At 44.2% G+C, this 21,136-nt stretch overlaps 1 protein-coding gene across 13 annotated transcripts in view; it reads right to left on the bottom strand.

Annotated features, from left to right (window-relative positions):
* ZNF385B (zinc finger protein 385B) overlaps positions 1–21,136 on the bottom strand; it is a 302,949-nt gene that overhangs the window by 144,365 nt on the left and 137,448 nt on the right. The window contains exon 1 of one of the 13 annotated variants that reach the window (XM_072980891.2): positions 11,898–14,680. The exons of 10 other annotated variants lie outside the window; for them this stretch is intronic. In XM_072980891.2, coding sequence (XP_072836992.2) covers positions 11,898–11,919 — 22 coding nt within the window. In that variant the 5' untranslated portion in view covers positions 11,920–14,680. Of the gene's footprint in view, positions 1–4,873; positions 8,719–11,897; positions 14,681–21,136 lie in introns of those variants that run through there. 2 more of the 13 variants (XM_072980898.2, XM_072980884.2) reach the window with 2 other exon arrangements.

Raw genomic sequence — 21,136 nt, 5'->3', positions numbered from 1 at the left:
TATGCGGATTCGTTGTTAAACGGTGCGCTGGTTAAGCGAGGCACCACCGTATTTCAGTGACGTGGACAGGGAGGATTTGCTACTTGGGTAGCAGCCTATCCTCCATATTATTTTACCCAGGCTTTGTGCTCTGCAGAGGACACTCCAGCTTCACATACAGTGTCGAAATAACATGGGAAGTAGCAGTTACTGGTTCTAAGTCTTTGCTCGATTGGCGTAGCAAAATCAGGGAGCTGGACAGGGGACAGACTGCATTTGTCTTCAGTGTGGAAGGGACTGTCACTCTCGAATTGGCCTTCTCAGCCACACTAGACGCTGTTCCAAGTCCTCCATACAGAGCACGCTACCATAGTCTCTCAAGACTGAAGGATGCCTAAATCTAAAAAAGTTTTCTCACCAACTGGTTGAGAAGATCTTGGATATAAGAATCTTGAATGCCTATTTATGGAAACTGCTCAGGTTTTGCTTTTCTTTTACAGAGCAATAGTATACAGTAGTGCCCCACATAGCGACGATAATCCATTCTGGAAAAATCGTCGCTATCCGGATTCGTCGCTATGTGAAAAGAAAAAGCCCATAGGAATGCATTAAACCCTGTTTAATGAGTTCCTGTGGGCTTAAAACTCACCTTTAAGCGAAAATCCTCCATACGGCTGCCATTTTCGCTGCCCGGTATGCAAGGAATTGGCGCGAAAACACAGCGGGTGACCATTTTTTCTGGCGGCCATTTTGGAGCCGCCGATCAGCTCTTTTTAAAACATCGCTATGCGAAAATCGGTAAGCGCAACAGCTTACCGATCATCGCAAAGCGATTTTTAACCATCAAAAACATCGCAATGCGATCGCTTTTGCGATCGCAAAAAATCCGTCGCTATGCAAATTCGTCGTTAACCGAGGCGCTCGTTAAGCAAGGCACCACTGTATTCTGTTGCTTTCTCTTGTATTGTAAGAAGAATTACTGTAACCTATCCATTTACTGAACATGGCTAGAAAAGCCCATTTCATAAATTAGTTTTAACTTCAACCTCTTCCCCACCACCACCCTTTAGTCAAGCTGTTATTTCCTCGTGACACATTTTAATGATGTTATACAATGACAAAAAGGGGAAAAAACAACAAAAAAAGTATAAAGCTTCACTGTGTGTAAAAGCGACCCTTTAATACTTACCTTGGTTATAAGATTATAGTCCATGACAGCGCTTAGGCATTAGATGTGAAACTACATATCTAGGCATAAATAATTCCTCCATTTCATCACAGCGCTTTTGTGATGTCTGGTGCTAAGAGACAGCAGGCAAGCGATAAGCCTGAACAAATCCCATTCTCTGACATGACTGCTTAGCTCTAATTACAGCTGAGGAGAAGGCTTGCAACTTGATTCCAGAGAGAAGTCAACTCACCCAGTGACATCGCTAGATCAAGTATAACCTAAAGACCTGACATTGTAAGATGTGAACGCTCTTGCTACATTGCGATTTAATCTACTGGGAGTTCCTTATGCTCTTTGCTCCGACCCAAGGCCCTTCTCGTGTGGTACTGAGGGTGACAGGAGGAACTAGTTGTAGTTGTCTCAGGACAGGGCAATGCAACTACCCTGCCTCCCCAGAGTTTTATCTTGCTTGAGCCTCTTCTTTGCCATTCTCCCATAACTCAGCAGAGGGCCTGATCAAATGACGCTAATGTTCCCCACTTCTAACAATCCTTTCCATACCTCTGTTAAACTTAATGGTGGTCACGTGATATATATACCAGGACGAACATTCCCATTTGTTTTAACGTTGCCGATTTATTTCTTCTTATTTGAAATGTTATGGCCGGCTATGTTGTGCAACCGATTTCTTCCTTCTCTTGTTTCCTGGGGCAGTGCAGCTCCTTGCCTTATATTTGTAGAGACATGTCATAGAAATTCTTTTAGGGCTAAAGCCCCTAACTCTTGCATCTTATGCCTTACCTTGATTTCCTGGGCCCTTTGCTTCATTGGTGACTTCCAGTTGTGTTAGATCGTAGTCTGGATTCTGTGGATTGGCTTTGTGGGGAGCTGGGGCATTGGTAGTTACCTTGCAGGGTGAGAAGCCCACGGCACTCATCCTCCCATGTTACTCTTTCCTCATTCCCCGTTCCTGCCCCACAGTTTCCCCATGAGACCATTGAGGCTCCTCCATGTGGCTTTCATCAGCCCATGCTTCCATTCATTCTCTGGCAAAGGCCAGTTTTAACCCCCCCCCCACTGCCCCTGTGCTGAGCCCTGTGGAGCAGGCAGACTTCTTCGAGGTAGCGCCTTAGTCGTAGCTACTCTCCCTTCTCCATTTTCTCCAGTGCAAGTGATGTTCACACATGCAATACCGACAAGGAATGATCTGATACGTCACTGGAACAAAATAACACAACCCTCCCAAGCAAGGGGGAAATAAACCACAGTAACACCACTGGGTGGGAACATGATGCAATAATGGCCATGAGTTTTGTGATCAGAAATGTATACAACAATCTAACTTGGATACAACTAGTGAAGATTTGCCTTGTGTGATCAGGCCCTGACACTGTCCTTTGGCAATTTATGTCTTCCCAACAAAAGGATAACACTATGAATTTTTCCACAAAAACTGAACCTGCTCTGCTAACCACAGTGTCCAGTGGAAAGGAAAACCCCCTAGCAAAGTCTTGCTAATTAGGCTGTTTTGGTTTGTCCCATCAAAACCCGGAGGTTCCTGGACTTACAATTATATGAGGGGAGAATAAAAAATTGTTGTGAAGCTCCACTGCCAGTGGCCCATCACAAGCGATGATTGTAGTGCTATTTCAGCCTCTGTCCTGTAGCGCTTTCTCTGTTTTGCACTCACACTGCAAATGGCAATAAAAGCAACTGGTCATCAAAACAGAGGTGAGGCTAATGTACCTCTTCATCACTTTGAAGCTTTCCTGGCTGCCCATATACTGAAGCTAATGTTGAGCCAAAGATGACCTCCAATTTCCCAGAAGTTTTATTTCCCTGTGAAAGAGGTTTCCATTACACTGTCTCATTCTCAGGCCCTTTAAAATTTCCTTTGGTTACACTTTTGGAGCTGGCTGAAGTGAGATAGAACACTTGGTTATGCAGGCAAGGTTTGGAGTTTGGCTCCTCACTGTACCTCCCAAGAGAAGAGGCAGCCTGTGCGGTCCTAGGCAAGCTATGTGGTCCCACAGTGCCCCAAAGGAAGAGAATGGTGAACCACATCTGTGTATTTTATGCCTAGAAAACATTGGAAAGGGCCGCCATCAGTTGGAATCAATCTGACAACACATTATTATAATAGCTGCCTTTTAAAACTACCATATTTGCCATGTATAAGACACTACTTTTTCCTAAAATCTTTAGACTAAAAATTGAGGGGTGTCTTATACATGGAAGTAAGCTGAGGAGAGAACAAAATTTCAATCACAAAGCTTAGCTTCCTAGAGTCAGGAGCTTTAGCTTCCTCCAATCACAAGCCTTATGTAACTTATGTCAGCTGATGCTGAACAAACCAATTGGAAAACACCTAGTTGGAGGTGGGGCCTGTACTGGTATGTAAATGTTACCTAATTACTAAATAAAAATGGATTCTGTTGTATGTTTAAAATATTGATTTCTTAATTTGGGGTTAGAAAAGTAAGGGGCATCTTATACATGGAAAATACAGTAACTCTAACCCTGAAACGTGGCTAAGAGTGTTGTACTTGGTGGGGATTTTCCTCCTTCTGTTATGTATCTCTTCATCACTCCGCACCTTCTCTAGCTGCCCATATGTCCTGCTCTTTAAAAGCCCTGTGAGAGGCGTTAACTTATACATCTTGCCCTTCGCTTTAACTGAAGTGTAAGGAAACAGGAAAAGCTGCTATTTGGCACAGACACAATTGTAAAGTAGGATCCCCATATCTGCGGAGGATCCATTCTATGATCGACCGTGAGTGCCTGAAACTGTGTATAGTAGCGAAACCTATATGCAACATACAAGGAGGGTAGGATAAAGACCACAAGACCCACCCCTTTGCACCTTGTATATAGCGCTGTGGTAAACTACAGATAACTGAAACTGTAGACACAGATCCTGTGGATACAGGGATCCCTACTGTATAATGAAAAACAAGATGGAACAATCTAGAACATCTAGAAGAGCAAAACATTCCTTTTCCACACACAAAATATCCTAACTGAGATATAGATGTGACTGGCTGACAATCAAGGTATTGATGGAAGGATGGGCCACCTTATGAACAAGAGTAGAGGTTAGACAGTTTGCCAGTTTTTCCCTTCACCCAGTTACTCACACTTGCTCTTCGCAGGCATGATAAGGGATCCACCAGAAAATGGCCAAATGAGACGAAGATGACAATGAATACGAATGAATCATAATCATGAACAGGAGTCAAGAGCAACCTGACGTATATTCTGATTTCTGTACGGGAATGGAATGTCAGAAAAGGCTTTTGCTCCTCCTGCAGCAGTGGGCTGGAGTTCACTTCATGGCTGAAAGAGCAGTTGATACTGCCACACAAGTTCAAGAGGCATTAGCATTAGCTGTAAACTCATGAAGAATGCTGGAGGCTTGCAATCTATAAATTTCCTGGATACAGCATGCGCTAAATAGAATGAAGATTAATGAGCACTATAAATGGACAACAAGAAAGCTAAATGGGTCCTTTATTTTTATTCCATAAAGTACGCATGACTTATGGATTTGAGAGTCTTTTTACAACTGCATTACAGATATATACTCAGTAAGGCGTAGCAAGACTAAGCTGAAGTACATGGCTATGCAGCTGGGTTGGTTGTTTCCCCACATGCCACTATGAGTTTTAAGACATTGTAAATATATTTCCTTTATTAATATGAACATTTCAGTATCTCGCTCACCCTCTGGTTGTTGCTCATCTCTGACACCATTTTTCATATTCCTTTTTATCCTCCAGATGCGTCTGCTCTTCCTGCCATGCAATCTCACTGGCAGTCTGTATGGCATATATTTTTTGTTGATCATGTCACAGTAATATGGCTGAAGTCATAAAACAAGGAACACGTGTAAACCAAATCACACGAACTGCTACAGCCCATTAGATTTTTAAACAATAGTCAAGAGAATTGTGCCATAAATCCACAAGGATGATAGAGACGGGAGAATGACACTGAGAAAAAATATCAGCCAGGGAAACATAAGCTTACCACATGGAACCATAACAAGGTAAATGTTTTGTGAGTCATATTTTTGTTTCATTATTTGATGTAGCTCATTTTAAAGCATGTATCAGAGTTGCACAATGTTTACTGCAACCATTATAAATAAGGAGTAATGAAAGACCACACCACAGAGATCCTGTAGAAACCTAGACAGATATATGTATGCCCAGATTATCTCCAAACAATTGTATTTGATCACACATATTGGTGTGAGAATACTATACCTTTTTTGCAGCCGCATTGCACTGTTGGCTCGTATTCAACTTGTGGTCCACAATTCCAAGATCCTTCTCACTCGTAGTATTACTGAGCTAAGTCTCTGCCCTCTTGTAACTATGCATTCAGTTTTTTTCATAGGTGTCGAACTTTGCACATCCCTGTTAAATTTCATTCTGTTGTTTTCAGCCCAGTGCCCGAGCCTATCAAGACCTTTCTGAATTTTTCCCCCTGTCTTTGAGGGTATTAGCTATTCCACTCAATTTTGTGTTATCCACAAATTCCCTGTACCCCTTCATCCAAGTTATTAATAAAAAAAATCTTTAAGTACATTGGGCCCAGGACTGAACCTTGTGGTACACCACTTGTTACTTCCTCCCAGTTTAAAAAAACAGCCCATGATCACTCACTGAGTTTGATTCTTAAACTGTCTGTCCATCTACCCAAGGAGAGATTTAGCCCATGCCTAGTTATCTTTCTAATGCAGAATACCTTGTTTCCCCAAAAAATAAGACCTAACCTGAAAATAAACCCTAATATGATTTTTCAGGATGCTTGTAATATAAGCCCTACTCAAAAATAAGCCCCACTTGAGTGAAACCCCACTCTCCACCATTGTGCAGCAACCATAAGATGACATGGCTGTAATTAAATAAATGTAGATTCTTGTACATGAAAAAAAAAATAAAACATTCCCTGAAAATAAGCCCTAATGCATTTTCTGGAGCAAAAATTAATATAAGAACCTGTCTTATTTTCGGGGAAACACGGTATAATGGGGCATTTTATCAAAAGCTGTGCTGTAATCAAGATGTATTACATCTACAGGATTCCCACAGTCTACCAGGGAGGTTGTCTGATCAAAAAATGAGATAAGATTAGTCTGGCAAGATTTGTTCTTGACAAATCCATGTTGGCTTCTGGTTATTACTGCATAGTCTTCAAGGGTATTGACAGAGTGACTGCTCTATAATTTTCCCTATAATCTGCACTAGACTTTCCCATGGGATTGATATCAGGCTGACAGGTATATATTTTCCAGGTTTCTTCTTTTTGCCTTTTCTGAATACAGGAACAACATTAGCCTTTCTCGAATCATCTGGCACTTCGGCCATTCTTCATGATTTCAAGAAAATTATAGGAAAAAAAAATCTGATCCTGGAGATTTGAACCTTTTAAAGCAATTAGGTATTTCTTGACCGTTTATTGATCTCAAGCCGCAATCCTGTCCCCTCCGCTTGTACTTCACATTTGCCTGGAGGGTCATAGGCTGTCTCTTAGGAGAAAAACCCAAGGTCAAATAAGAATCGAGCATTTCTGCCTTTTCATTTTAATCTGTTACCATTTTTCATCCCCACTGAATAGCCAAACCATTGTTCCTTTTCTCTGTCTTTTGCTATGCTTGTACATTTTTGTTGCTGTTTTTAGCATCTTTTGCTAACCTCAGTTCATTCTCATATTTTGCCTTCCTAACACCATCCCCGCAATTCTTTGCTACCTGTCTATACTCTCCTTCCTTTGTGGCCTGACCTTTCTTCAACTTCCTATATGTGTCCTTCTTTTGTTTTCAGGCCCTCTCTGAGCTTTTTTTAAAAAGCCATATAGGTCTCTTTTTTTGCTGTCTTCCATCTTTTTTCCTTGTTGGAATTGTTTGTAGTTGTGCCTTTAGAAATTAAGGGAATTCTTACCCATTTTGGATTCCTTTTTTCTGTTTAGGATTTCCTGCCATGTGATCTTCCTCATGACTGTTCTCAGTTTATTAAATTGGCTTTTGTAGAATCCAGCCTAGACGTTTGGCTACCCTCTGCTTTTGCTTCCTATGAAGTCATGAACTCCACTCTAACATGGTCACTTTCCCTGAGTTTTCTCTACTGCTTCTTCTTCCACCAAATAATCTCTACTGGTTAGAATCAAGTCAAAGATGGCTAATCCTCTAGTTCCTTTGAAATAGCAGCTCACCTACTCAAGAGAATGGAAAAATGGTTACAGGCAACAAAGAAAAGGGAGAAGTATTCAATTCTTCTTTTAGCTCAGTTTTTTCTCACAAAAGCAGTCTGTGATCTTCCAGGCATATGTGAAGTACAAGTGGAAGAGACAGGATTACAGAATGAATATGTTTCTCCTTGAGTAGGGTGATAGCGGGGGGGGGGGGGGGAGGAATAAACATTTACAGTTGTTTTCTCTCAACAGTTTACAATAATTATGGGTGCTACATATTTATCTATAATGCTTTTACAGTAGACTTCGATTTTAAACACTTTCAGCCGGCATCACACCCCACTGCTTCATTGTGCAACTGGGAATTCTTTATGCTACAATTTATGCAAGAGCCAATAGCACAGCACAATATTTAATGACACATTTATTATATGAATCATTGATACATACACAGCAACGCAGCCACACTGCCTGCTGGGAAATCAGCCTGGGAGCACCACTAAAGGTTTTACATTAATAGGATAATTATAGATATATGGTCTTACCAACGAGATACACCATTTAGGAACTAGCTAGCTACCTGTCTTTAAGAAAGGTGAGCAGGTAGAACTGAAAGGGGAAAATATATGGTGTCCATTATTCACATGCACATCCACATTGGCAGACCCTCCTTTCACACTCTGTACTGAGAGTGGACAATGTTGGTGGCCTTGAGGATATTTGGTGGCCACAAAAGATCTGGTAATTGTCAAGAATGGCTGAGAAATGAAAGCAAAGCAAAATGGCCACGTTTGCTTTAGACTGGTGGTGTGGGGGCATGGCTGACCCCTTGATCTCCCTACATATAACAGAATGGCTACACCTAAAGATGGGGCAGCATGTCTGTAAAAACGCACCTGGGAACACACTTTGCACATTCTTCCCTGTTACAAAGGCTTATGCCACTTATTCAGTGCAATAAGGTAGCAAATTTTATACTACCTTCTTGAGATGCAAGCCTTTTATAAAAATAGTTTTAAGATCAGAAGATAACACCCAAGAATGAGAAATATTTCTATCACTCATAAGAAAAGAACTACTGTAAAATTGATACATATTGTCACGATCCATTGCAGCTTCCCAGTGTGAGTATGTGAAGCAAAACAGAATGTTTTCAGTCATCCCATAAATCCTACTGAGGCCGTCAGGAAATGTTTAATCTGAACAGGTGTGGAGGAGGAAACACTCCTTTTCAGACTTTCACTCCTCAAAGCAAGCAATGACCACTGAGAGGTCAGTTCTGGCACCTTCTCCCCCCTTAAATGTTCAGACTACAGTGGAGTCTCGACCTACGGACTTAATCCGTATTGGAATGGTATCCGTAGGTCGAAAAGTCTGTAGGTCGAAAATGCATTCCCCATAGGAATGCATTGAAAAGCCATTAATCTGTTCCAGCCCTTTCTCCCCCACAGGGCAGCTTCTCCGCTGCTGAAACCAACATCAGGGCAGCACTTTGGGAGAAGCCGGGTGGTGGGGAAGAAAGGCAGGAGACGATCCGGTCTTTCTCCCCCACCGCAAGACTTCTCCCAAAGTGCTGCGCCCGATGGTGGTTTCAGCAGCGGAGAAGCCGCCCAGTGGGGGAGAAAGGCCAGATCGGCTCCTGCCTTTCTCCCCCACTGGGCAGCTTCTCCGCTGCTGAAACCAACATTGGGGCAGCCCTTTGGGAGAAGCCGGGTGGTGGGGAAGAAAGGCAGGAGCCGATCTGGCCTTTCTCCTCCACTGGGCGGCTTCTCCGCTGCTGAAATCGCCATCGGGGAAGCCCTTTGGGAGAAGCCAGGCGGTGGGGAAGAAAGGCAGTAGCCAATCCGGTCTTTCTCCCCCACTGTGCGGCTTCGCCAGTGCTGAAACCACCATCAGGCGCAGCACTTTGGGAGAAGCCTTGTGGTGGGGGAGAAAGACTGGATCGGCTCCTGCTTCTCCAGAGGCACAATTGGCGGCGAGGGGGACCTCCGGAGGCCTTCCAGGGCTTCTCCGCCACCATGGGAGGCATCCCGGGGGTTGTCTGCTGTACCCTGGGAAAGCCATCGCTGCCGGCGGCAGTCAACCTCTGAGAGGCCTTCCATGGTGACGGAGAAGCCCTCGGAGGGCTTCGGCAGCAGCGACGGTGGCAGCCAGAGACCCCCGTGAGGCCTCCGGCAGTGGCGGGGAAACCCTCGGAGGGCGATGGCAGCAGTGAGGGATCCCTTCCGACCAGTAAGGTGCTGCTTTTTGCATTTTTCTTTTTTTTCTTTTTCTTTTTTGGTGGGGGTATTTTTTCTTCGGCCAGTTACGGATTAATGGGTTTTTCAATGCATTCGTATGGGAAATGGACCCTCGACCTACAGACTTTTCAACCTGCGGCCACCGTTCCAATACGGATTAATTCCGTAAGTCGAGGGTCCACTGTAATAGTCATGCAGTAAAGAATCAGTTTGCTCAGCTTATACAGCTTACCAATAACATACTACAGGACATACTTCCTTCCTGGTGGGACAGTTTGTGGTCATGGCTACCCCACTTTGGATGGCTTCGCACTGTGTTCAGGTATAGAATTATGCCCCTCATACTCCTTATAAGTTCCTGTTGCTTTATTCAATGTATACCAACTTTCTTTTCCATGATAACTACCTGTCTCAAAGCTTCGCCCTCAGGCCTTCGCCAAAAATATTTATATGTAGTTCACAAATATATGAAATAATATGTGCTTAAAGGTTGTAGCTGCATTCTGTTCAGTGACGTGCAAACACTCCTGGCAGGAAGCGGCAGCTGCCAGCAGGCGGGGTAGCCCCTACTTCTGCCCTTTCGCTTAGAGGTAGAGCATAAGATCAAAGGGTTATTTTAGCCAATCCTAGTTACGATTAGGTAACTAGTATCCTATCTGTTTCTCTTATAGCATACTATATAATCATGCTAAGTCAATAAAAGAACCCTCAGGGTGTTGCCAGTTGGCTCTAGCTTGGACTTTCCCTGTCAACTCCTTTGTTCTCTGTCTAAGGCAATTAGCCTTCCTTTGTTCCGTGATCACCCACATAGTGTAACTGTATAAGGTTAGCTACTTTCCTAGTTACAGGAGTGTTGCTCCACCCAATGGGACAAGAGGAAAAAGACACTCACACATCTTCACTTCATGTGAACAATGACTCTTTCACTAAGTTTGTGGTTACTGTTTGAATCTGAGAAGAGGGACTCCTTCTGTGGGACTACTATGTGCTCTCACCAACTCAAGCAAATAGCCAGCATTGTTTTTTTTTTTTACACTACTGCTTTAACTCTGCCACAGCTAAGGGGTGACTTCACACTGATCTTTTTAAAAAGTAACAAGGCTTCTTGATGAAACACAGCTTTGTTCGTTTTAGTGACACTACATAAAAAGAAGTGTCAAAGCACTGACCTGTTGTATACATGGATATAACATCTTATGACTGCTATCTATAAAATAATAATCAGAGTTTGTAAACTAAATCAATTTTTAATTTTAAAAAACTCAAATATACAGATTCTGTGGAGAAGTAAAATCAAAATAAAATAACAAAGTTTCAAGCTGTCATTTTCTATTTACTGCCTCTTCACAGAACAGACCATACTCATTCTGAGTCCCGATCTGAGTAAATCTCAAATTCTGACAAGACTAGTTTAGACTCTGACTAAACTCTAACTCTTAACAAAGCTTTCTTACACACCTTAGAATCTGTCCAGACTGGGACCACATAAAACAATCTACTCATAGCTCTTATTCACAAAAATTATTTCATGCTTCTGAACTGTCATAACTGTCACGTTGGCACATATGTAAAATAAATTTGTAAATCAACCCTTGACATTTGTCATGAAAGCCAGTACTGTACAAACATATAAACAACACACATACAGAATGCAAAATCACTTCGTTTTTCTATTCCATGGACTATCCGTGAGAAAACAAGTATGCCATGGCTGGGAAGATCTCTGGCCTCAATGAATAACTTTTAAATAATTATGCTGATGTTAATAAAGATGCTTTTCTTGCAGAAACTATGTTTAATAGTAATCAAGAACTTCATTAACAGCTTTTTCTTGGAGAAAAAGGGACTCTCTCATACACTGTACACCTGTTTTCTCATAGATAGTCCAATGAAAGTGGATGTTATAAATGATCTCGTGTTGTCACACAAATACACACAAACAGGTAATAACTGTAGATTTTTGTTTCCATTTAGAAAACTTCTATTAATCCTGTTAACATAAATATTATACTGTACATGGTCAGTGGTGAAGACTGGAAAGAGGCTAGACGGATGACAAAGACTAGTACTATTTTACAAACAAATTCACTTATAGATTCCCCATGACCACCTCCAAGAATACTTCATGACGATTTTGAGGAAACAACTAAAGTATTACAGTATTACTGAAATACCATTAGATATGTCCAGTACAGCTATTTTCCCAGACTATGTATAAAACTTATTGCTGTGAATTAAGGGGAAAAGGTCAGGGGGAAGGGAAAGAATACCTCTGATAGAAGAAATAAATCTGGAGATAATAAACTCACCTCCAGCTATGCTTTCCAACATATCACATACCGTACTTGTTTCCTTGTTAAGAAATTTTAAGCCATCCCAGGTGGAGCTGCAAATAAACAACTTACTGGGCACATCTTCAGAAATATCCCGACAATCTCCATTACTGCCTTTATCCCAGAGACACAAATTAATACAAGATAGACACAGCCACAGTTGCAGTTGGTTTGTCTAAGGGTGTACCTTCTACATTTGTGCCTATGTCTGTAGAAGAAAATAAGACTCTTGAGAGAGACACTTTGCTAAATAATAGCCACCCTTCATTATCAACCAAGTAACATGCTTCGTGTATTACATCAAGGTCAAGTGGAGGTTGCCCAGCAGATGCAGAGGCCTTGGAGATTAAATATACTGAGTGATCATCGGAGAGGTCGCTGTGCTAGTCTGTTTCTGCAAGTATAAGAAAAACTAAAGAAAACTACAATGTTGTCCATCTATAAAGCTGACAATTTCATTCCAGTATGAATGTTCATCAATTACAATCCACTTGCTCAGACACATGGAGTACATTATACAGGCACAGAGTATGTGGTTCTGGAACAGGAACCAAGTGATGTGGGAAACAGAATATGAGAACTGCATTGTTAATATGTAATTAATGTATAACCATATAATTACATTATTAATATAGGAACAGACTTGCTTTTTTTAAAAAGTTGTGTGTCAAATGAGAGTCATGCAGTACAATATTCAGCATCCATATTCAGACTCTTTCGAACTCAACAGAATTTGTTGAGAACTTCTATGAAGTTCTAAGAACCCTCAGTTTGTTGACTATTAAAGACAATGGTTTTGTTTAGCTCCAGACTGCTATTGACTCCTTACTGCGTATGGCATTCTAAACAAACCACACAGGGAGTGCCCCCAGATCGCTTTACACCTAAACCTGTGGAGAAAGTACTCCCCTTAATGGAGCTTCCAATGGGAAATAAATTAGCTCTGGCCCATACCCCATTCCCCACTGCTGATTTATTTAACTGGAAACAAGATCTTCCACCATACCGAGAGGCCCTTCAGAAGTACCTGGACTTGATCCAACAGATCATTACTACTCACCACTCTTCTGAGCAGCTTCCTAAGCGAAGATGAGAAATGCCAGGTTCTTGCTAAGACCTACGCCTGGTATACTACTCATAGGGTGCCCTAATTAACAGCCAGGAGGAAGGGTGTGGGCAAGATATCACTGGGACGGATACAAGCTGGCCCCACCAATCATGAGCCAAGAGGTGAGAGTGGGAAGGATTCAAATCCCCCCCCAACATGAACCAGGAGGTAAGGGGCAGGTGGATTGACAGTGGTAGGGATTCAAGCTGGCCCTCCAATTATAAACCACAAATTTAGTATTGTAGAAGGGACCCAAGCTGCCCAATCATGAGCAAAAACAGAAGGAGGAGTCCAAGTGCAAACTCAACATTACCCAACCAGGAAGGAGAGCAGGAAGATGGCCACTGAAAGGACCAGGCTTTGAAATGTGTAGAGTTGTGTAGAATTGTGTAAGATGGACAACAGACTATAGGATCCCTGGAAAGCACAGCCTAAGAATTCTTGTCTGAAGTATAACTTTATACAGCTCTAGTCACTAACCTTGCCACTAATCATGAGCTAGACCAGGGGGAAGAGGAAGTACAGTGGTGCCCTGGCTCGACGACGGCCCCATTAGACAACAAAATCGCTTTACGATGACTATTTTGCGATCGCTATTGCGATCGCAAAACGATGTTTCTATGGGGTGGGTTTTTTTTGTTTTTTTTTTGCTTAACGTTGACTCGGTCCCTGCTCCGGGAACCGATTTTTTTGCTTCAAGACGATCTTTACAGCTGATCGTTGGGTTTTCAAAATGGCTTCCCACTTTTTTCCGGACCTATTTCCGGAAGACAGCGATCGAAAATGGCTTCCCCTATGGAGGATCTTCGCAAAACGAGCAGGTATTTCCCCCATTGGAATGCATTCACTCGTTTTTAATGCATTCCAATGAGTTTTTTACTTTCACTTAACAGCGATTTTAACGGAACGGATTATCGTCGTCAAGCAGGGCACCACTGTAATGTGAGGCCAACCCAAAGATAAATAAATGTAAGTTTTCTTTGGCTGCGTCCTCTGATTCTCTTAGACAGTGGGGTGGGTGGATGTTTAAATGAGAGAAAGGCAGATGTCATGGGGGCACTCTGACTGCACCAGATGCATTAGGAGGGGCTTAGCCATCTACGGCACAAACTGGTGTTGCAATGGGTTTCATGGCAGCTGCAGAAAGGACTTGCATTTGGGGGGAAATAGCACACTGTACCTTTAACAGGCATCTCCCTCCTAACTGTGAGAGTCTGATTCAGCCAGCCTAAGGCCAGCCTGGCTAGTTAGGATTGTGCCCTAAATCAGGACGAGAAAAAGAAAGATTTATTTTCTTTCTTTAGTGCTTTGAATGGCAATTAGTTCTCCAACATCTTCTAATATTCCATTCTTGACTCTTGATCTAAAAAGGGGTAGGTAAATAGCTCCATGTCATTAACTAAGATAGTTAATGGATGCACATTTAGAGATACTACTTATCATTTATGAGCTTATAAGAAAAACAAAAACAAAACAGATCAACAGCAGCCCATGCAGAAGTATTTATGATCCATAGGACAAGACTTTTATTTCACTCTTGCAAGCAGCCTGGTTGGGCTTAAGAGTGTAAGAGACATTTAAATAACTATTGACATACCGCTGAGGACATAATGAGAGGTGTCACATGACCTCTGAGGTCACATAATTGCTGGAGCAAGCCAGAGGTCGTCAACCCCCAGTCCGCAGCACATTGCCGGTCCGTGGCTTGAGCCCGACTGGGCCACGAGGACAGACCTTCCCCTTGCACGCACTCCCCTCCCCACAGCTGCTTTGCACGCGTGTGTGTCAGCGCCGGTGTGAGCGCTCCCTCATTCCTTCATGCAAGCCCCCCGCTTGCGCAAAGCAGCTGTGGGGAGGGGAGTGCGTGCGGGTGGGCGGGAGGTCTGCCTTTGCGGCCCGGCGGCAACAGGGATGGGAGAGAGCCGGGAGGCAGGGCAAGAGCTGGCTGCTCCGGCTGCTCTCCTCCTGGCAGCAGCGTGTCATGTTCCCGTGGGTTACAACAGCAGAGTCCGATAAGCCAGTCCTATGTCAGGGAATGCAGAGCCGATATCCAAATACCAAAACCAACTCACACAACATAGTCCAGGGTCAGAGTCCAAAGCCAAAACACACAACATAGTCCAAGGTCAGCGTCCAAAGCCAAAGGTCCAGAGAACAAGGTTCAAGGTGGTCAGGAGCGTGGATGCAAGCCAGAGGTTTGACTTGTTGCTTCCATGGATTTTCAGCCATCTGAGAGCTGTTTATATAGTAAAACAGCCCCTTGAACTGCTGGAAGCCTTTTCATCCTGTCAGAACTCAGGGATAGTTGATCGGATGTTTCTGCGGGAAGCCTTCAAGCGATCCTCTGACCTTTTTCTCATAAGTCTTCCCCAAAGCCTAGCCCTCAGCCTGTCTACTGGGGGAGGAGAATCTGGAGGCGATTCAGGTGTTTGTATTTCTAATTGCTCAGCATTCTCCTCAGCTACAGTTAACCCTTCAGGTTCCAGATCTTCGGCTGCACTCATGACACTATCCCCCTCCCCAGGGCTCCCCCCTTCAGATGGGCCACGGATGGGCAAGAGCTGGGTAAAATAAAATTAAAAATGAAAAAGACTCCCAGGCTTCCACTGCCGCCGTGGGTGGGGAGGCGCTCCTGTGCCTGCGCGAAGCTGTGAGGGAACACGCGCGTGCTCCCCAACCACTGTGCGCATGCATCAGAGAGGGCAAGCGCGAAGGGCCACCCCACCTTCCTCAAAGACTCCGCCAGTCCGCACTAGTAAAAAGGTTGGGGAACTCTGCTCTAAGCTCTTGACAGTTGGTCTTTACCCACTTGCTGCTTTCCTGCCTCAACAGCCATTGGGAGCAGAGTGAGTTAGAGAGACCTTGGCTTTTCAAAATTACTTACATTTACCTTTCATCCGGGCTTAACCATGGATTTTCTCAGTCATTCGGGTTCATAGTGTTACATACAGCACTGATGTTACCTGTCTGTCATGGGTTTGGAGGGAAAGTTCCATCCTATGGGGAGTGGAAGGCGGGACATCAGGAGGAGGGGCTGTACTGTATAAATATGTGATGCCTGTGTGGTGGGAGAGATACTGAAGGGAGATGCTGAGAGACACTGGGGTGTGACGAAGCAGCAGCTGGGAAGAAGAAGCTGTTGTGGGAGTCTGTGTGTCAGACAGGGTACTACTGTGTGTCAGAGTACCAACCTGATAGGTTCAGGTGTCTGTTGGTTAGCCAGAACTGATAGGTTCAGGGTCTGTGCTTCAAGTTAAGGGTTCTGGGTGAACCAAACTGTATGCTTGTATGAGTGAGGATAAGCCACGTTACTTTATCCTAATTACCTGATTGTTTATTTTTCCCTGTGTGTATTTAAATAAACCTTATTCTTTTTATTGTTTAAAAATCCATCCCTGGTCTGTGTGACTTCTTATAGGGAATGGTTGGTGGCAGCTTAGTAACTGTGTGACATATCCCAGTAGGTCTGGGTTTGTCACATTGATTGGTGGCAGCGGTGGGATACGACTGGTCCAGTTGTCCAGTGGTCCAGCAAAGCCTTGGCAAGTGTGCCCAGAGCAAGGGGGGTCTAGTCAGGGACAGTCTGAGGCGCGTAGGTAATCTTCTAGGTGTACCTCACGGGGGGGTGCACTAGTAGAAGAACGTGCCAACTGGGGAGACTTAGATTAAGGTGCTCTGAGGCAGCCTAGTTTTGGCGGGAAAAAGCTGAGGCAAAACTGCGTAGCAACAGCAAGCTAGCTTGCCAGCTGAGAGGCCCAGCAGAGGGGGGTAGGCTCTGACTCGATACTGTTGCAAGTAGTGCTGAAGAACAGCAGCAATCTCTATAGGAAAGCTGGTTCTGAGGCAAGAAGGAAAAAAGTGGTCGTTTTATTTTGAGGCTTGACTTTTAAAGCAGCTTGTTCTGAGGGGGGATTATGCCCTTGACTCGAAGCCAAGTAGCAGACATGAGTGAAGTGAAAGACCCCCAGATTGACCAAGGTTCTGAGGATGAATTTGGCTCAGTGCAAGGTGATAGCACAGGAGAACAGAACCCAGAGCTCAGAAAATTACTCATAGCCCAACAGCATGAATTGAGGATGAGGCAATTGGAAAAAGAAGAAAGATTAGAGAGAGAGAGAATGGAAATGGAGAGGGAATTGCAGAGAGAGAAAATGGCGTTTGAATTAAAAAAATTGGAACTGATGAACCAGAACAATAATAACAATAGGGATTCTGAGGGAGGCCAATTGTCTAAGGCTGACCTGAAGAAATTCCCTGTGTACCACAAGGGAGATTGTCCTGAGGTGTTCTTTTCCCTAGTGGAAAGAGCGTTTGTGGACTTCTCAGTGAGGGAAACTGAGAAGATGACCATTATGCGATCTTTAATCAGTGGTAGCCTGGCTGAGGTTTATGCCGAGATGCCTGAGGAACTGATGAAAGATTTTGCAGAGTTTAAAAAACTGGTGTTTGCCAGACATGGGATAAATGCGGAGCAGCTGAGACAAAGATTCAGGTCCCTCACCAAGGAACCAGAACAGACTTTTACCCAAGTGGGGGCCCAATTGGTGAGGCTGCTTGAGAAATGGCTATCGCAGGAGGGAACAGAGACCTATGAACAGCTTAAAGACTTGATAGCACTGGAACAGTTCTATTCAGTCCTGCAGGGGGAATTGAAATTCCAGGTGAGGGAAAGGAAACCGAAATCTGTGGCAGCAGCCGCAGAGATTGCAGATTTTATTTCCCAAATAAGAAAGCCCTTGGGTGAGGGGAAATCTGTAGGCAAACCCAAAGAAACCTACAGCAAGTACTCTCAAGGACCAAGGAAAAGCCAGCAAGGGGGAGGGGCCCATGGTGAAGGGAAGCCCTCAGAAATGAAACCAAGACCTCAGATTTTGGAGGGAAAACCAAAACAAGATGAGAGAGAATCAAAATACACCAGAAAATGTTATTTCTGTCAGGGAAAGGGTCATCTAATCTCAGATTGTGAGAAATTAAAGCAGCTAAAAGGAATGGTGCCTCAGGAATCTAGTGGAACCAAGCCAAAAGCTGTGTTCTGTGTCCAGAAAGAGCAAGGCTCAGTGTCACTGAGGGAGCCTGTTGCCATGGCTACTCAGTCTGAAACAGCTATCTCTGCTGATCAGGCTGAGGAAAATGGTCCTCTTATAGAGGTAAAACGCTGCTTGCTGATAAAAACAGATTCTCAGTTGTTTGAGACAGCAGGGGTGGACGTAGGAATACTTGACCGTCAGTATAGGGGGCTGCGGGACACTTGTTCCCAGGTAACCCTGTGCCATCCAGATATTATTCCTAGGGAGTTTATAATCCCAAATGAGAGCATGAAGGTGGCAGGGATTGAAGGGCAGGTAATCTCTCTGCCAGTAGCAGAGGTACCTGTCAGCTTTCAAGGCTGGAGGGGAGTTTGGAGGCTAGCGATTTCATCGACTCTGCCAGCAGCCGTGCTCGTGGGAAATGACCTGGCTGAACATGTGAAACGGGTGCTAGTGATTACACGCTCACAAGCCACCACAGGGACAGTTCAGGGGGGTAATGATGAGCCAGAGACGGAAGCAGAGGGGAGTTCAGAAGCTGTGGTGGAAACCTTAACCACAGACAGCAGATTTGGACAGGAGCAGAAGGCAGACGCCATTCTCCAAAAGTGTTTTGAACAGGTGACTGACGCCCAGCTAACACCTGAAACCCCAGTGAGATTTCTGGAGGAAAAGGGGATTTTATATAGAGAGACCCTGAGGAATATCTCAAAAGGGGGAGATGGGATCAGAAGTCAGCTGGTGGTACCTGAAAAGTATCGCCCCATGATCTTACAAAGGGGTCACTCTGACATGTCTGCTGCACACTTAGGGGTGAAAGGGCCCCTTGATTTGATCAAACAAAATTGGGAGCAGATCACCCAGGATGACCCACAAGACGTTGTGACTTACATAGACACCTTGATGAATGACCTAAGGAGAAATCTAGAGCTGGCAGCAGAAAACCTGCAAGCTCAGAAGGTCAGACAGAAAACATGGTATGACCACAAAGCTAGAGAGAGGCACTTTGACCCAGGGGAGGAAGTGCTTTGGCTTAGGCCCTGCAGAGAGAATAAACTGCAGCTCAAATGGGCAGGACCATATAGGGTCATTTCCAAGATGTCAGACCTGAACTACCTAATAGAGCAGGAGGAGAACCAAGCAAGGAGGGTGGTTCATGTGAATGCCCTAAAACCCTACTACAGAGGGGAACAGAGGGTTCTATTTGCTATAAAAGCAGCTGAGAGTGAGGAAGCTGAATTACCCTTCTGGGAGGGTAGAGGGGAAGTAAAATACAACCCAGAGGAGGTAAAGATCAGTCCTGCACTCACCCAAGACCAGCAGCAAGAACTAAAAATGCTGCTTAGTAAATATCAACAGGTGTTTTCCAACAAGCCGGGGATAGTGAAGGGAGTGATGCATCGGATCCACACAAGGGATGCACCCCCGCAGGCAGTATCCCCATACCGAGTAACGGGACCCTATAGGGACAAGGTGCGGAAGGAGCTGGACGAGATGCTTAGGGAGAACATAATCGTCCCCTCTTCTAGTCCTTGGTCCTCTCCGATAGTCCTTGTGGACAAGCCTGATGGGAGCATTAGGTTTTGTGTTGATTACAGGAAATTAAACCGTGTAACCACTCCTGATGCCTACCCAATGCCCAGGCTAGACAACCTGATTGAAACCATAGGGGGTTGTCGGTTCATCTCATCATTGGACCTGGTAAAGGGATATTGGCAATTAAGAATTGATCCCAGGGATCAAGAAAAAACTGCCTTTTGCAGCCCTTTTGGTCTCTATGAGTTTCGAGTCCTGAGCTTTGGTCTCAGAAATGCACCAGCCACCTTCCAAAGGCTGATGGACCAGACCTTGGCAGGGCTCAGTGACTTTACAGTGGCCTACATTGACGACATAGGGATCTTCAGTAATACCTGGGAAGATCACCTGATACACCTGGAGTTAGTGCTGCAGAGGTTAAGTGCAGCAGGGCTAACAGTAAAGGCCAGCAAGTGTCAGCTGGGTAGCCCAGAAATAAAATACTTGGGTCACATGGTAGGGGGAGGAATGATAAAACCCCTAGAGGCCAAAATAGAAGCTGTTCGTGATTGGCCTAGACCCAACACCAAGAAAAAAGTCAAATCATTTCTTGGGTTGGTGGGCTACTACAGAAAGTTCATCCCGAGGTTTAGCGAGATTGCGGCTCCGCTGACCGATCTGACGAGGAAGAAGGCTGATGACCGCATCCCGTGGACCAGCGACTGTGAGGCGGCGTTCCAGAGGTTGAAGGAGGCGTTAATCAACTATCCTGTCCTGCGTGCTCCAGACTTCGACCGGGAGTTCATCATCTACACCGATGCGTCTAACAGCGGGGTAGGAGCAGTTCTGTGCCAGGAGGATGAGAATGGTGACCAGCATCCAGTGTCCTACCTGAGTAGGAAACTTCAAAAAGGTGAGAGACATTTGGCAACCGTGGAGAAGGAGTGTTTGGCCATAGTCTACGCGATCCAGAAGGCCAAGCCTTACATCTGGGGAAGACATTTTATTCTGTGTACTGACCATTCCCCACTGCAATGGTTAAAGACAATGAAAACCCACAATAGCAAACTTATGAGGTGGGCTTTAAACCTACAGGACTATGACTTTGAAGTGAAGGTGGTCAGAGGGTCAGTGAACTGTGTTGCTGACGCCTTATCAAGAAGACCTGAAGAATGAAGACGGTGAAAGAACATGGACTATGTGTATATATGATGACAAAAGTTAAATGTACCTGGTTTTGAATTTGGTTTGTATGAATAAAGGTAAATTGATGTAATGTATATGGTAAATGTTAAATGCCTAATTGCTATGGTTAACTTAGAGTGTAAGGATAAGTAAGTATTATATGGTATGGTATGTATAACTGTTGTTGTGTATTTTATACAGGTTGTTTTTTGGTGAAAAGCACGTTAGCTTTCCCCCTACAAAACAACTTATAAAGAGGGGAGGTGTTACATACAGCACTGATGTTACCTGTCTGTCATGGGTTTGGAGGGAAAGTTCCATCCTATGGGGAGTGGAAGGCGGGACATCAGGAGGAGGGGCTGTACTGTATAAATATGTGA

Source organism: Pogona vitticeps, chromosome 1 (genome assembly GCF_051106095.1).
Source record: "Pogona vitticeps strain Pit_001003342236 chromosome 1, PviZW2.1, whole genome shotgun sequence".
Taxonomy (NCBI): Eukaryota; Metazoa; Chordata; class Lepidosauria; order Squamata; family Agamidae; genus Pogona; species Pogona vitticeps.
This window is presented reverse-complemented; position numbering and strand designations above follow the sequence as displayed.